This window comes from Trichechus manatus, unplaced genomic scaffold (genome assembly GCF_000243295.1).
Source record: "Trichechus manatus latirostris isolate Lorelei unplaced genomic scaffold, TriManLat1.0 scaffold00011, whole genome shotgun sequence".
NCBI classification, from domain to species: domain Eukaryota; kingdom Metazoa; phylum Chordata; class Mammalia; order Sirenia; family Trichechidae; genus Trichechus; species Trichechus manatus.
In genome coordinates this window covers 28,542,761-28,559,707 of record NW_004443947.1, presented here as the reverse complement: position 1 = coordinate 28,559,707, position 16,947 = coordinate 28,542,761, and the positions used below count along the sequence as shown (strand labels likewise).

Here is a 16,947-nt window from a genome sequence, read left to right as displayed (position 1 = left end):
TCAGTAGATTTTCCTTCCATAAAACTCACAGTATTGTCAGGAGGATTAAGTAAAATTGTGTATGTGAACTGTAGGTAAATGCACACCAGAAACTGGCCAACAGTAATGTGACCTGATGCCCAGAGAGGTTAGGTGGCTGGCTGGGGCCCCCTCAGCTAGAAGGTGGCAGTGTCTGGGCTAACTTCCAAATGTCCTGATTTCAAGCCCAGTGCTCATCTCGGTCCACCTGATCGGGGGTGGAGTAAGATCATACCCAGCCTAGAGAGAGTCCGTTGTTACAGGAAGGGCCTGGAAGTCAGGACCAGCCCCGAGAGGGGTTAGTTGCTGAATAGGAGGGGACAGTGATTTCCAGGGCCAGCTCAAATGGCAGAGGGTGATTGGGGGCCACCATTGAGGTCCGGCATGATAGTGCGTTTCCTTATTCCTCTCACAGTCCCCTCCCACACCCCTGGGTCTCAGGCCAGTGGCAGAGTAGCCGCCAGGAACCCAGGGCTAGCTTCTCCCTTCCTGGCTTATTCAAGGATCCTAGAAACGTGTCCTGCTGCAAACAGCATTTTCCTTCCAGGCCACACAGGCCCAGCCTTTCCAAGAGCGCCTGCCAGGAACAGGGACGGCTTTCTGCTTGTGACTCTCAGCAAGCCATTTGAAATTCTGTGAGTGTCTCTGTCCAGGAAGCTAGCCTGAAAGCAGGAGTCTGCCTCTCCCATTTTTCCTCTAGAAACCGAAACCAAAAACCAAACCCATTTCTGTCAAGTCGATTCTGAAGACAGCTCAAAGACCCCAGAGTCGCCTGTCCACACATCACTCCCTAACCAGCACACACCTCTCTTCATGCCTTGGTTTTTTCGTTGCTAAACATGGGTATAATAATAACTACTTCAAAGGTTATGGTAAGAATACGATAATATATTCATTTGGTCTGGAGCCAGACAAAAAGCAGGTACCCAGAAAATGTAGGCTGTTACACTCAGCCTTCATGTCAGATAAGGAGGCAGAGCAGCACAGGGCTTAAGTACATGGACTTCAGGATCAAATTGCCTGAGTTCTGCAAGCTCGATCAGCTAGTAGCTGTGTCACCTTGGGAAGGTGACTTACCACTCTGGCCTGAGCTGCTTCATCTGTATAATGAGGGTAGACTAATCCTTCATTGTGTGCTTATGTACATAATAGTTAAAATATGTTACAAACTTAGCTCAGTGCCTGGGACATAATAAATGGTCAATAAACGGTAGCTATTAATGCTGGCGGCCTAGTGGTTGGTTGTTGTGATCAGGCTGTGGTTGCAGGAAGTGGAAAAAGCATAAGACGGAGGCCAAAAACCTTGGCTGCAGGCCCAGCTCTGAGCCAGCTCTCAGTGGGACTTTGGACAGCTCACCTACCCTTTCTTTTTTTTTTTATTGTTGTACTGTAAGTGAAAGTTTATAATTCAAGTTAGTCTCTCATACAAAAATGTATATGTACATTGTTACGTGGCCCTAGTTGCTCTCCCTATACTGTGACAGCACATTCTTCCTTTCCACCCCTTATTTCCCATGTCCATTCAACCAGCTCCTGACCCTCTCTGCCTTTTCGTCTCACCTACAGACAGGAGCTGCCCATTTAGTCTCATGAATCTACTTGAGCTAAGAAGCACACTCTTCACGAGTATCATTTTATGTCCCATAGTCCAGTCTAATCTTTGTCTGAAGAGTTGGCCTTGGGAATGGTTTTAGTTCTGGGTTGACAGAGAGTCTGGGGGCCATGCTTTCTGGGGTTCCTCCAGTCTCAGTCAGACCATTAAGTCTGGTCTTTTTATTAGAATTTGAGTTCTACACCCTACTTTTCTCCTGCTCCATCAGGGAGTCTCTGTTGTGTTCCCTGTCATGGTGGTCATTGGTTGCAGCTGGGCATCATCTAGTTCTTCTGATCTCAGGCTGATGCAGTCTCTGGTTTATATGGCCCTTTCTGTCTCTTGGGCTAATACTTTCCTTGTGTCTTTTGTGATCTTCATTCTCCTTTACTCCATCACCTGCCCTTTCTGCTGAGCTTTCATTTCCTCATCTAGAAAGGGGCACTAATAATCACAAACTCAGGAGACACAGTATGCCCGGGCTGGTGCCATTCACCTGAGCATGGTTAGCACTGTTCCAGCATGCAGGGGCTCTGAAAGCAAAGTCCCAGACCAACAGCCTCAGCATCCCCTGGAAACTTGTTAGACATGCATATTCTCAGGCCCCACTCACACCTGCTGAGCCAGACACTCTAGGGGTGGGGCCCAGCAGTCTTATGTTTTAACAGGCATCCGGATGATTCTGATGCCCACTCGAGTTTGAAAATCACTGCTGTAATGAATAGGTGGGGTCTTGTACAGAAAGAATGCTTGGGCTTGTTTGGGGAAGGGCAGAGGAAATGGGTAGGTTGGTTGGCAGGTTGGTTGACCAGTGGGTTCCCACACCTTCACCCAGCAGCTTTCAAGGCTCAGTATCATTGGGGTCCACCCTGGCAGCCAGCTTCTCCCAACAGGGTTTTAGAGCAAGTGACTGACCAATGACCAGTCCATGTGTGAGTGAATGAATGAATGAATGATTTAGGTCACCTTTTTGTGTACTGGTCGGCAACATTCATGAAAAGAAAGGTAGATGTGCCCTCCGGGGCAGACAAGTAAGTACCTTACAGCTGGTTCCCAGCAGCACCCACACATGGAGTCAGGGGTGTGGAGAGAGTAGGAGGTGGAAGGAACAGATGGCAGAGAGCTTTGATTGCAAGCCAAGAGTGACCCCTTTCTTTGAGGAAGGCCATGGGAGAGTCAGGACCAGGCTCTAGGGAGATTAAACAAGGAAGGTCTAGTCTCCCTGAAAGTCTCGGACCTGCTTCGTTCTGGGGAACCCTAACTCCGGGTTCCATTCTGGGCTCTGCCATTTATGAGCTGAGGGATCCTGGAAGTGCTTGATTTTACTCAGTTGCCTCACAGGTAAAGGGTGTGATAGTACCTCCCTCACTGAGCTGTCGTGAGATTGCTGTATTTCCCAAACATAAGTCAAAACCTCCTGCAAGGCAACCATCCCCGCATTTTTTGGCCAACTTGACTATAAACACTTAGGGATGTTGTTAAAATAGTCAAAGATTTAACTTGCTAATTTAGACACATGTGCTTAAAACCATATTATATTTAAAAAAAAAAGATTTAGAAATAAATTTTTTTTTCCTATTCTTTTTTACCTACTTCATCCAGTAACCATTATAAACATCCAAAACTAGCATGACTAAGGTCATCACACACTGGTGAGACTTCCTGAAACAGCATATTATTGTTCAAAAGAAGCTAATTGAGAGATGCCCCATGATAGGAACTTTTGAAAGACGTGACTGTAACTCCAGTCCTTCTTTTCTGAGGGGAATTCCATGGCACACGAGTAGTGCCCACCACCAACAGCAATAGTGCCCGCATCCAGGAAATACTGCATGCGGGAGTGCTCTCCGTGTCCACCATGATCTGGCTTTATTACCTCATTTCAGCCTCACAACAACCCTACAAGGTCAGCACTATAATCTTTCCCATTTTTCCGATGAGGGAACAGGCTTTTAGACTTATGAAACTTGCTTCAGAGCCTGGATTAGAACTCAGTTCTGTCTAACTCAAGAACCAAGCTCATAACCACCACGCGTTTTGCCTCCTAGGCACACAGCTAATGCTGAAGAATTGGTGGCAACTATTACTACATTGTTTCCCGCAAATGCAACTGAATAGGGCTTGAACTCCATAGAGATCCTCAGTAGAGATGCCAGTAGCAAAAGACTAGGCTGGTGTCAGTCTGTCCCTGTCCGTCCTGAGCGGATGGGCGCCCACCCCACTCCTGGAAGGCTTCTGTCAGCATTTCCTCAGCAGAAGTGGCTGCTCCAGCCTCCCACCGGCTGTGTCTTCCACCTCGTGGGCCCTCCGCTGCTCTCTACCCAGGCCCCATTGTGTTTTCCTGATGTGCATTGCCACACGTTTTTTCCCTCCTCAGTTTAAGAGATAAGAGCGAGTAATTGTCTTTTATAGACACTGTAATGAAGCCTGTCATCACACAAAAGAAGTTTGCTAATAAAATAAATCAAAGCAGCAATGAAAATGAATGGGGAGCAGGCTTTTACAATTAGATTTGTACTTGTCTACTGGCATGATGCTTCTAGCGAGAAGTCTCTTATGCAGAGAAAAAAGAAAGGCACCAAGGAACGAGTTGGCAGGACATGTTCCGAAACTCGTTGTGGAGCAGACTGTACACACCCACACAGCTGGGAGCCGGGACAGAAAGTTATGCCAGACAGCTCCCGCCACAAGGAGAGGTACAGCAAAAATGTCGTCTCAATGGTCTCTACTTGACAGGTTCCATCCAGGCCAAGCATGATTCTGGCTGCTGCCAGCACTGCAGCTCCATCTTCTCTGTGTCACTAGGACCCTTGCAGGTGTATCACCTGACTGAGCAGAGGATGCCTTTAGGCAGCTGGGCCCCAAACAGTGCCCCTGACTCTGCCTTGCCCCACCCAGCCCTGTCATTCTCCTGGCCACTTACAGGTTTTGCCACGAAGTCAGTTGAGAAAAACAAAAAATGCAGTGGGGTACAGGGGAAGTCAGCACAACTGGACTAAACCAAAGCTAAGAAGTTTCCTGAATACAGTCAAACACTTTGAGGGACAAAGTAGCAGGGGTAGCAGTCTGGGAATCATGCTTTCAGGGGACATCTAGGTCAATTGGTATAATAAAGCCTATTAAGAAAATGTTCTGCATTCTATTTTGGTGAGTGGCATCTGGGGTCTTAAAAGCTTGCAGGTGGCCATCTAAGATGCATCAATTGCTCCCAACCACCTGTAGTAAAGGAGAATGAAGAACACCAAAGACACAAGGAAAGTATTAGCCCAGGAGACAGAAAGGGCCACATAAACCAGAGACTTCATCAGCCTGAGACCAGAAGAACTAGATGGTGCCCAGCTACCACCAATGACCACCCTGACAGGGAACACAACAGAGAGTCCCAGATGGAGCAGGAGAAAGGTGGAGTGCAGAACTCAAACTCTAGTAAGACCAGACTTAACGGTCTGACTGAGACTGGAGGAACCCCGGAAAGTATGGCCCCTGGATTCTCTATCAGCCTAGAACTAAAACAATTTCCGAGGCCAACTTTTCAGACAAAGATTAGACTGGACTGTGGGACATAAAGTGATACTCGTGAGGAGTGTGCCTCTTAACTCAAGTAGATACAAGAGACTAAATGGGCAGCTTCTGTCCGGAGGTGAGATGGGAAGGCAGAGAGGGTTAGGAGCTGATTGAATGGACACGAGGAAACGGGTGGAAAGGAGGAGTGTGCTGTCACAGTATGGGGAGAGCAATTAGAGTCACATAACAATGTATGTATAAATTTTTGTATGGGAAAAAATAAAATTTTTTAATAAAAAAAAATGCAGTAGGGTTAGCGAAAGGGCAAAATGCTATATAACTTCAACCTGTTGCCATTGAGTTGATTCTGACTCATGGCGACCCCATGTGTTACAGAGTAGAACTGCTCCATAGGGTTTTCTTGCCTGTAATGTTTTACAGAAGCAGATCCCCAGACCTATCTTTCGAAGCACTGCTGGGTGGGTTCGAACTGCCAACCTTTAGATTAGTAGCTGAGCACAGTTTGCACCACCCAGGGATCTCTGTATAACTTCAAGGAGGTATTATTCCTCACACTCTTACAAGTAGAAATGACTAACATTAGTCAGGTTTACTGTGAACAGGGATCAGGGTCAGTGCCTTTCACAGACTGTCTCATGCCATCTCAACCGTCTGTGAGGTGGCAGTGATTTATCATCCCCATTTCGCAGATGAGGAGACTGAGACTCCCAAGGTAAATAACTTGCGCAAGGTCACATGGCAGGTGTTGGCGTTGGGTTGGAATGCAGGGAGTCAAACTACAGTGTGTGCTTGGGACCCTTGCGTTGTGGTTGTTGTAGGTCTTGAATGGCTGCTGCCTCAGCTGTGACATAAGGGAGGGGTCTACAGATACAAAGATAAGTGACCTGGGTGGTAAGTAGAACCACAGGACCTGGGATCTATGACCAGCTCTGCCCATCTCTCCACCCCAGGGTGAGTCCCGACACCATTCTGTGCCTCGGGTGTTTATCTGTGAATCAGCAGACTGCATGTCCCAGGAAGGAGAGTCCCTTCCAGTCTTGGGATCCTGTGTCTTCAATAGCAAATCTGAGTACTGTTTGTCACTGGAGGGAGGTGACACTGTCTCCTGGGCTTACATGTCAATCCATTTCCCCCAGACAAATCCAGCCAGGATCCAGCCCATAAAGCTCAGCCTAAAAGAGATGGCGATGGCACCTTTTGCCCAAGAAAGAGTAAAACCCCCTGCCCCTCTCCGTGACTTACATTCTTGCTAAAATTACTCGAGGCAAAAAAAACAGAGATAGTGGTTCCCTCTGGAGACTAAAGAATTGATGATGAAACAATGAGACCCATCCTTTTTCTAATGAAGTCCCTATTCCTGAGACTCTGCATCAGTCTTGGTTTATTTATTCTTTCATGCGTTTGCAAATGCATATGGAGTGCCTGTGATGGGCAAAGCACTGCGCTAGGCATGGGGTGGCGGGGGTGGCTAATGGCAAATACAACAGATGTGACCCTGCCACACAGAGTAAAAGTTTAGTAGGGTGCAGGAGGGCTTGGTAAGGATGCTTACATTTGAAAGTGACAGAAAGCCATCTTAAACTGGCCGTAGCTAAGAAGTGGGGGACAGAGGGAAGCCCAAGGATGGGCTGTCTGCAGCACGACTGAATCCAGGTGCTCTCTCCTCTCCGCCTCCTGGCCCTGCCCTCCTCTCTGCTGGCTGCACCCTCGGGCCAGCCCTCTGTGTTGTGGCCGAGATGGCCACTGGCAGCTCCGCTGTCCTCGTTGCTCTCTGTCCCAGAGAAGAGCGTGGCCTCTTACATACCAAGCACCAGCACAACCCTGCCTCACACCAGCCTCAGAGGCCAGGAGGCTGGAGCTCCAGCTGGCCAGCTTGGGTCACGGTCCCCAGGTGGGAGGGGTTGGGGGGACAATCCCCAGAAGAGAGAAGGTACACAGATGCCCGGTGCAGAGGACTAGACCTGAGATGAAAAACCACGTGGATAATGAATTACACTCTGATGAAACAATGAAGGAAAAGTGTATAGTGCTGTGTGCACACATCAAAAGGTGGTACAGCCTAGTGTGGGGGTCAGAAAAGCCCCCTGAGGAGGTTAACAGTTGAGTGGGACCAGAAGGATCAGTGGGAGGTACAGGCAGCAGGGTGGGAGAAGAGCGTCCAGCAGGGGGAACAGCCTGTGTGAGGACCCAGCTGTCAGAGGAAGAGGGTGTCTTAGTGCTCCCGTAACAGAAATACCACAAGTGGCTGGCTTTAAAGAACAGAAATTTATTTTCTTACAGTTCTGGAGGCTAAAAGTCCACATCAGGGTTATCAGCCTTGTTGATTCCTTCCTTGTTGGCGGCTCAGGGCATTCCTTAGCTTGTAGATGATCCTCACATGGCATCGGTCCCCCCACCCCCACCCCCATCTGTGCATCTGTATCTAATCTGCTTTTTTGATAACTTAGAAGTGATTAGATTTAGAACCCACCCGACTCAGGTGTGATCTAATTCACATGACAAAGAACCCCCCATTTCCAAACAGGATTACATCCACAGGTACAGGGGTTAGGATTCTAGCACATACTTTGGGGAGACACAATTCAATTCACAGCATGACGGGAGGAGGTGAGATGACGGGGAGGGATGCACTGGTGGGTGCTGCAGGGCTTGGCTCTCAGATAGCCCAGCCGTGGAAGTGCCAAAGGAGCTCTGTGTGCTGACTCACTGCACTGATGCACTCTGGTGGCCAGAGGACGCTTTGAAGAGTTGGGGGTGACAGCACTGGGCTCTCTCAGGCTGCCCAGGGCTCCCAGAGGACTCCGGAGTTGGCAGCAGCCTTGGCTGAACAGGTGTCTGTCTCTGAAGGTAACTCCCATGCAGAGAGCCAGCACCAGCAAATCCTGCCCTGGGCAGGGAAGCCAGGACTCCCTCGGGGCTCCGGACAGCCCAGGAGCCTGAGACAGATCAGGGTCCCCCTTGTCCCTCGAGAACCTTCAGGCTGATGGCCAGTGTGGTCAGGGCCAAGGAAACCAGAGGTCACAGGAAAGAGAAGGATTTGGGGATTGATCATCTATCTGCTGAAAGGAAGATTCCCCTGCCAGGCAGAGCTGGAGACAAAGCGTTGTTAGGTAATGCGAGTTTAATGTGGAGTCGAGGGAGCTGGACGCCAGCCTAGCCAGCCGCCCAGGAGACGCTGAGAAATAGAGCAGGACAAGGTGCCCCCCACCTGCTCAGCGCCACTCCGCCACCGAAAGGCAAGGGGCAGCCTACCAGCAGCCTAGGCAATCTCTGTGCAACAAAAGCATCCCTTCCACATCAATCACTTTGTATAAAGGAAGAGTTATTGTTATGGGATGCTGGCGCCTGATCAATATCTCCTGCTTTGAAAATAAACTTCTTGGCTTTGCCTTGACATTAATCTACCATCAGGAGCCCAATATCTAGAGACCAGTGTTCTGTTCTATTGACTTGCTTGATTCTTTTTCTCCCCCCAGATCAGAATATAATTGCATTTCTCTAGGCAGCACTTCCACTAATTGCAGCCCCGTGCGTATCCCCTCGAGGGAAGCTGGGGCAGCGTCGTCGGGGTGGACTGGGGGCAGCAGTTGGTGAGAGGTCCCGGGGTATGAGAGCCCATCAGGTGCCAGATGGAGGGGCACCCCTTGTAGAGCCCCTGAACTAATCAAGACACAAAGCCCAATCCCCAGTACCTTGCTGTGCAGTTCACGCTGGAAGGGGCTCTTTCCCACAGAATCAGGGTTGTATATGTTCCCCTTCCCACCCCTCACTCCACAATGATGGTCTAAGATGAGATTAATAATAATATCTCCAGTCCAGCTGTGTCCCACCATTACCACAAACACCTCCTCACATGAAGCCTTCACGGCTCCTGCAGGAGCCTCCTAAGCCATGCTTCCACAAGCCTGCATCCTACAGGCCATTCCCTACTCCATAGTCAAGAGTCACTTGTGTAAAATGTAAATTGGATTATGTCATCTCCTTCACTGAAGACTCTCCACGGCTGATGCCTCACTCTGCCCTTGGAGACCCTCACAAGCTGGCCCCCCACCCCCACCCTCCCATCACTGTTCCCTTTGCTCCCTCTGCTCCAGGCCTCTGGCTTTCTTTGTGCAATGATTATGCCAAGCCTGCCCCTACCCCAGGGCCTTTGCACTTGCTGTTCTCTCTACCTGTTCTCTGCCCCCTGCCCCCGATCTTATGTTACTTTTGCCTTCTCATCCTTTAAGTGTCCCCTCACATAGTCCCTTCTCAGTGTGGCTTTCTTTGACCACTGGGTGTAAAGTAGCACCCCATACAATTGAGTCTATCCAATTACATTGCTTTGTCTTCCTCATAGCACACATCACCATCCGAAACTGTCTCTCTCTGTGTATTAGTTATCTATCCCCACAGGAAAAAAATTACCCCAAAACATAGCATCTTAAAACAACAACCAGCAGTTATTTTCTAGCAGTTTCTTTGGGTCAGGGATTTTGGAGCAGCTAGTGGTTCCTGCTTGGGGTCTCTCACGAGGTTACATTCAAGATGTCGGCCAGGGCTGCAGTCATCTGAAGGCTTGACTGGGGCTGGAGGATCTGCTTCTGAAGATGGCTCACTCACATGGCTGGCATGGGAGTGCTGGCTCTTGGCAGGAGGCCTCAGCTCCTCACCACATGGACCTCTCCATGGGGCTGCTTGTGTGACCTCACACTATGGCAGTTGACTTTCTCAAAGCAAGCAATCCCAGAGAAAGCAAAGTGGAATCCACAGTGTCTTTTATGACTGTCATTTCTGCACTATTGGTTACACAAGCCAGCCCTGCTCAGTGTGGGAGGGGACTACACAAGGGTGCTAATACCAGGAGGTGAGGATCATTGGGGGCATCTTGGCAGCTGGCTACCACACCCCCTCCATGAGAGCCTTGGCTGACTTATTCATTGCTGTTATGTGCCAGCACAATGTTTGGCATGCAACAGGTACCCTATACATACCCTATACATACATATCAAAGGTATGAATTGATAATAGTAGTTGCTAACACTACTCGGAGTGTGTGCAAAGTCTCGTGCTAAGCACTCCACATGGAGTATATTATTTAATCCCCCAGTCCCACCTCATTCGATCCTTTACATGTGAGGAAACTGAGTCTCAGAGAAGTGAAGTCTGTTAACAAGGCCACAAAGCTGGTAAGTGACTGAGCCAGGATTTGGACCCAGGTCTGCTGAGGAGGGGCTGCCCAGGCTGGTCCCATCAGTGGGTGTGAGTCAACGTTGACTGTACTCAGTAAGGACTCCCAACGTGCTGTCAGACCAGGGTGCAGGCAAACCCAGGAGCTCTGTGTGACAGCCAGATTTTCCCCCTCAGGGGAGAGGTTTACAGGGAGGAACATCAGAGTGCACACTCAGTGCCCACACTGCAGTCATATCCAGCTGCATGGCTTAGCAAGCCCAACTGCAGGGAGAAGTTAGGCCAGAGAGGCTGATGAGCCCCCTCATCGGAACCCAGCAAGAGGCTTAAAGATCTAGGAGGAAAGTCCAGAGTCTAATGCCAGAATCAGTAACCATCTAGAGCCTGTGTACCCCCTAGCCTCCTCTCGTTCCTGTGGCAGACGTTGCTAAATGATCACCATAGTTTTTCCTACCAAGCCCTGATGCTGCCTTAGAATTCTTAACACAGCACTCCAGGAGTCCACAGTGGTATACAGCTCAGGCTGTGGAGTCAGCTAAAACTGGACTTACATTCTGGTTCTACCGCTTACTAGCTCTGTATCCTTAGACAGGTTTCTCAGCTGCTCTGCTTAATGGAGCTATGTTACTACCTACCTTATGGGTTCTCTAATGAGGCTTAAATGTGGTTATGCACAGTGCTTGGCAATGAGTAAGCACTCAATGCTGTCAGCTATTTTTTACTGCTGCTGTTATTACTGTCGTTCTCTTCCCCTGTTAGCTCTGTGAACCCAGGGCTTCAGCAGATGATCCAGGCTGATGCTTTCGCTGAACACACTACAGAACGCTGGCCTTTGAGGAACAATGAATTGGAGGCAGGAACATCATCTCTCTCCCTTCACTCTTTGCAGGTGTGGATGTGTGGGGGCCGCATGGAGGACATCCCCTGCTCCAGGGTGGGCCATATCTACAGGAAGTATGTACCCTACAAGGTCCCCGCTGGAGTCAGCCTGGCCCGGGTAAGGTGATGAATCTCCTGGGGGAAGAGGGGAGGGGTCAACCTAGACTCTTAAGCAGAGCAGAGGCACCCTGAGGTGCCTGAGACCTTACTTAAATCCCTGCTTCACCATTTATTAACTGTGTGACCTTGGAAGGGTTGCTTAACTCCTCTGAGCCTGTGTTTCCTCCTTTATTTAAAGAGAGTTGATTCTTTCCAACTCTGAGCATTGCCAGGGGAATTAAGGAGATGACGCAGTTTTCCAAAGTGTAACAGACGGAGATGATTTTAGGTGGTAGACATAAGAACATTTTCATGAGTTTATGTTAATGTGGGTTAGAAATTGATGTGTATTCGTATAGCAAGCTTGTGATTTCACAGATATTCAGGATAAAGCTCGAGTGGGTAGCAGAGTTAGACCTGGGTGATGTAAAGAAAAATCCTTGCCGTCAAGTCAATTCCAGCTCATAGCGACCTTACAGTACAGAGTAGAACTGCCCCATAGGGTTTCCAAGGCTGTAATCTTTTTGGAAGCAGACCACCACATCTTTCTCCTGCGGAGTGGCTGGGAGATTTGAACTGCTGACCTTTTGGTTAACTGAGTACTTAACCACTGAGCCACCAGGGCTCCTTATTTAAAGAAATATGTTAGCTAAATATTAATACAGGTGATGTGGTGTATTTGGGAAAACCTGAGACCAGGTACTTAAAAGTTCCTGCCACCAGGATGGTTAATAATTGTCAGTGTCTTTCCCTCTCCCACCCCCTCCCCACTTTCATTGCCAAAAACTGTGTCAGACTGTTTCATTGCCTTAAAATGATTTGTATCATTGCTTGGATTAAATTGGCCACAGACTACAAATGGAAATCTGTGAGCCAGGGTGTTTTTTTATTATTATTTTAAACAGTGATATTTCACTAAACCATAATAATAAATTTTAAAATATTGTGTCTTGAAAAAAACAAGGGGACTATAAAAGGAAAACGAAGAGGTGGAGGGTCCCCAGAGGAAGGTTTTCGGCAAAAGGTGGAAAGGTCATTGCAGTTTTGCCTGGTGGAGACACCCACGCCCCCCACGCCAAGACCCCCGGGGCAAGCCTGAGCCTGTTAGGCATAGGTCCACAGCTTTCTTCTGCTCCGCCCGATGCCTCCCCTCTCTCGTCACTTGACAATTTTGACATGCAGAATGCTAGCCCCTGGGACCTGGAAGAGCTGTTGTCCTGCGATTTACAAGGAAATCTGAGAGGCTCAAAGAGGCAAAGTGTCTCCCCAAGCCCCACCTGTGTGTGGGGAGCGGCGCTCAGGGAGGCAGCAGGGGCTGCTTTCAGGAACAGCGTTGAGGGAAAAGAGAGCCGGCAGTCCCCTCTAGTGGTGAATGATTCTAACAACAGCCGCACCAGCCATCGACGCTTTGGACACCGCATCTGACTGGGGATTGAGTTCTAGATTCAGTAGGAGAGGCAGAAATCATATGTCATCAGAAATTCCATTGGCGACCCCTGAGGAAGACATCAGGCAGGAAAACAGTGCACACGCACTCAGTAAGTCCAAGATGGCGACTCTTCCAGATACAGGGGATGGAGGAACCGTGGGGACCCCTCTGACCCCCAAAATATCCTTTTCCAATCCAGAGTTTTTGTCATGTTTAAGGGCCAGCTGTTAAAGACATTACCACCTCCGGCTTATTGAACCATATATGAATCCAATGGATAATAACCGTGTAACTCTTAGGTCAGCGGTTCGAGACCACCAGCAGCTCCACAGGGGGAAGATGTGGCAGTCTGCTTCCATAGAGATTTACAGCCTTGGAAACCCTATGGGGTAACTATGAGTCAGAATCGACTCGATGGCAGGGGTTTTTTTTTGGTGTAACTTTTGGAACCTTGGTGGTTAAGAGCTTGGCTGCTAACCAAAAGCTTAGCAGTTTGAATCCACCACCTGCTCCTTGGAAACCCTATGGGGCAGTTCTGCTCTCTCCTGTAAGGTTGCTATGAGTCAGAATCAACTCGTTAGCAACAGGTTTGGAGTTTTTGTTTTGTTTTGTTTTTTATAACTCATAAAAAGTTCCTGTGAGGCATCATGCAAAACATCTTACATGCTTATCTCAATTCTCACTTGTTTTTATCCTCATTTTAGAGATGAGGAAAGTGAAGCATAGAGGTGTTAAGTAATTAGTGCAAGGTGATTAGCTGATAAGCAGTAGAGCCATAATTCAAACCTGTTTAGGTCTGACAGGTGTCTGGCACCTTGCAGTTTTTCCTTAAATAGCAACTGCTGTTGTTAGTATCAGCATCAATATTAACAATTAAGATTGTTCTATATGAATTCTGTGTTTAGGCATTTTAACTTCCTTTTTAGCTCTCTGTGCTGAATCAGTATCCTGTGTTTAACTTTAAACCAGTTTACAGTCTAGGTGGTGCCCCATGCCTGCCTCTCCCCCATGATCCGTCTAGTCTGATAGGGTGTAGGTTTGCAGGACCACAAAGATGCCTGAATCAAGCACCTATGGCCTTTTATTGTGGTATCTAACAAATCTCATTTAGTTGCAGATAAGATTTAAAATGTTTGCTCAGTGTTTTAACAGCCCAATCCTAAGCCTTGTAGAACACCATCTCCTAGAATATCATGTCGCTAGAGTTGCAGGGTTGTGTGCTAATAGTCTTAAGACAGCCAGAGAAAGGTCTTACTGCAATTGTGCTGACTCCAGAAGGACAAACAGCTGGACAACATGCTATAACAGCAATTCAGGAAGGATAAGCTAACCACCAGCCTTTGCTTGCCTCAAGAACAAGTAGCCAGTCTTACTTTGTTTACTAAATTTGCTGAAAATCTTTCTTGTCCCTGCCTCTGGGAAGGGAGTCCTAGGGAAGGCAGTAACAGAGACCCACTCAAACTTAGTGAAACAGAAGTAGAGACTTATTCCAAGATCCAGGCAAACCTCTAACTTAAGTACAAGAAGTGCATTCAGGCCTCAGGTGGGACTAGAACCCAGAACTCAGAGGGTGTTGAGAGTAGGGATATGAGGAGCATGCAGCTCACTAAAATCTCAAAGGCCTTTTCATGATTCTAACAAGGTGAAGTGTAATAGAAGTAAATGTAAACGAGATCCCTGGGTGGCACAGTTGGTGCTCGGCTGGTAACCAAGATGTTGACGGTTTGAACCCACCCAGCAGCACCATGGAAGAAAAAGGCCTGACAATCTCCTTCCAAAAAGATCACAGCCAAGAAAATCCTATGGAGCAGTTCTACTCTGTAACACATGGTGTCTCCTAAGCCACAAATCAACAATAAAAACAAAATCAACAACAGAGATAAATGTAAAGTCCTTTACTTCAGTCAAAACGATCAGTTGTACAAGTTCAAGATCTGGGAGAACTGGCTTGTTGAGTCATGTCAGAAAATACATTCATGCAATATGAATTAAAATATTGATTAATAAAATTAAAATTTATTCATTAAAATAGTAAGTGATTTGATCCTTTAAGAATAACGCCGGTGAATTTCGGCTCCTGCCGATGATCAGAGAGAAAACTGCACTGGTTCCTCATTGCCTCTGTGGCTTGAGCTAATCAGATGGTGAGGCTGAGGACCTGGGTGAACAGGCTGGGAAAGGAGAGGAGATGCTGTGGTTTAGAGTGTTAAGGTCTACAGACTGTTACGTCTTCAACTTTCACTGGACACAGTTTTAAATTAAACAGCCTTTGTCAGTGCAGTGGCCTGGTGGGAATGACACTGTTCCTGAACTGTTGGGTAACCCACCATCGACCTCCTCAGCCCTCAGGAAGAACGAGGTAGCAGCAAGGAAATTCAGTCGTTTCCTGGCCTCAAACTCAGAGGCAGCAAAATTGAGGAGTTGGTGGATTTGATCTTCAGTGTCAGGGCCTTCCTCATGTTGCCTTCCTTCTGCCATACTCAGGAGTCAGCAAACTATAGCCCATGGGCCAAATTCAGCCCACCACCTGTATTTGTATGATCCATGAACTAAGAATGATTCTTACATTTTAAATAGTTGGGGGAAATTTTTTTTTAAAAAAAAGAATATTTTATGACACAAAAATCTAATTTCAGTGCCCATAAAATTGTATTGGAACACAACCACACCCATTCATTTACATACTGTTATGGGCACTTTAGAGCTACATCAGAGTTGAGTATCTGATAGAGACCATATGATCTGCAAAACATTTACAAACTATCTGGCCCTTTACAGAAAACCAGGGCTTTGAACTGGTTTGATCCTGTTCAAACTTCTGCTGAGAATTTACATTTCTAACAACTTTCCAGGTGATGCTAATGCTGCTGGTTAGGGACTAATTCTGACAACCATTAGTAGAGCAGTGGTTCTCAAAGTTTATTATACAGAAGAATCACCTGAGGATCTTGTTAAACTGTAGATTCTGATTCAGTGTACCTGGGGTGGAAATGCAAATTATCAGCAGGGGTTAAAACCGAAACTAACTGGTTGGAAGTCCTGCAGAAAACATTTGCTGACTCCTGCCTTACCTTCTCCTAGAGCGGTCATTTACACTTAGGTATAAATGACTGATACCAGCCTAAAGGGCTAACTCTGCTTTACCCTGCAGAGAGTATTTTGGATTGCAATAGAGAAAAAAACTTTGATAGAGGCAAGCCTAGAGACTTAAGTATGGGGGGATTTCTAGCAATAGGCAGGGGTTGGAGGAAGCTGTTTTGGAGCAGGGAGTCCCCCCACACCCTGCCCCGAAGTGCCAGATGTCAGAGGTTCTCAGCGGATAGTATCCATGCTACAGATGGAATGAGGAATTTTCATAGTATTGCACATATGAATTTACTCCTCTATCCCCAAGTCTGCTCACAAACAGGATGTTTCTTCACGTGCTGCCTCTACTTGCCAATAATATGGTTGATTTTTTTTTTTCTTTTTTTTTTTTTTTAACCAGTTATCCTTGGGCTTCATAATAAAAGTAGAAGCAACCTTCTTATCTAAAAGGACTATTACATACCCCAGTTGTTGGTGGAATTATACCTTTTGGTTGTAAATTACAATTTGTTTTCACCATATGACTTGACTAGAACTTGTTAGTTGAAAATGACAGAAACCCAACTGAAGCTGGCTTATGCAAAAAGAATTTACTGGCTTATGTAATTGGGAAGTCCTGAGGTAGACTGGCTTCAGGCACAGCTGGATCCAGGGGCTCAAAGGAGGACTGTGTACCTGCTCTAGCTCTTAGCTCTGCTTCATTCAGGTGGACTTCATCTTTGAACAGGCTTTCTTCATGTGGTGGCTCTGACTGGCATCTTAGCCAGCAATCCCAGCGGAAATAGAGCATTTCTTCTCATAGTTACAGCAAAAATTTCAGGGCCAGTGCCCATTGGTTGTGACTGGCCTGGCTGGAGTCACATGCACACTGCTGACCACTCCCTGGGGTTAGGGGTCTCTATAGTCACACTAGCCAGGCCAGGTCACAGGCCCTTCCCCAAACCACAGGAACTGAAAGCAGCGCAGGGGTGCCTCCCCAAAGGAAAATTTGGGGGGCTGTCACTAAAAAGGGAGAAATGGAAGATGGGCAGGCAAAAGCAACAGTGGTCCATTATTCCACTGTAAATTGTAACATCTTTAAAACTTACATAAATAATAAATAGGAATATGTTGTTGTTGTTAGGTGGCATCAAGTTGATTTTCGAGTCAT

General features: G+C 47.4%; 1 protein-coding gene across 2 annotated transcripts in view; it reads left to right on the top strand.

The window, feature by feature from the left end:
- The window catches only part of GALNT10 (polypeptide N-acetylgalactosaminyltransferase 10), a 279,243-nt gene that overhangs the window by 244,819 nt on the left and 17,477 nt on the right, over nt 1-16,947 (top strand). For both annotated transcript variants that reach the window (XM_004371277.2, XM_023726591.1), the window contains one exon: nt 11,193-11,300. In XM_004371277.2, coding sequence (XP_004371334.1) covers nt 11,193-11,300 — 108 coding nt within the window. The remainder of the gene's footprint in view (nt 1-11,192; nt 11,301-16,947) is intronic.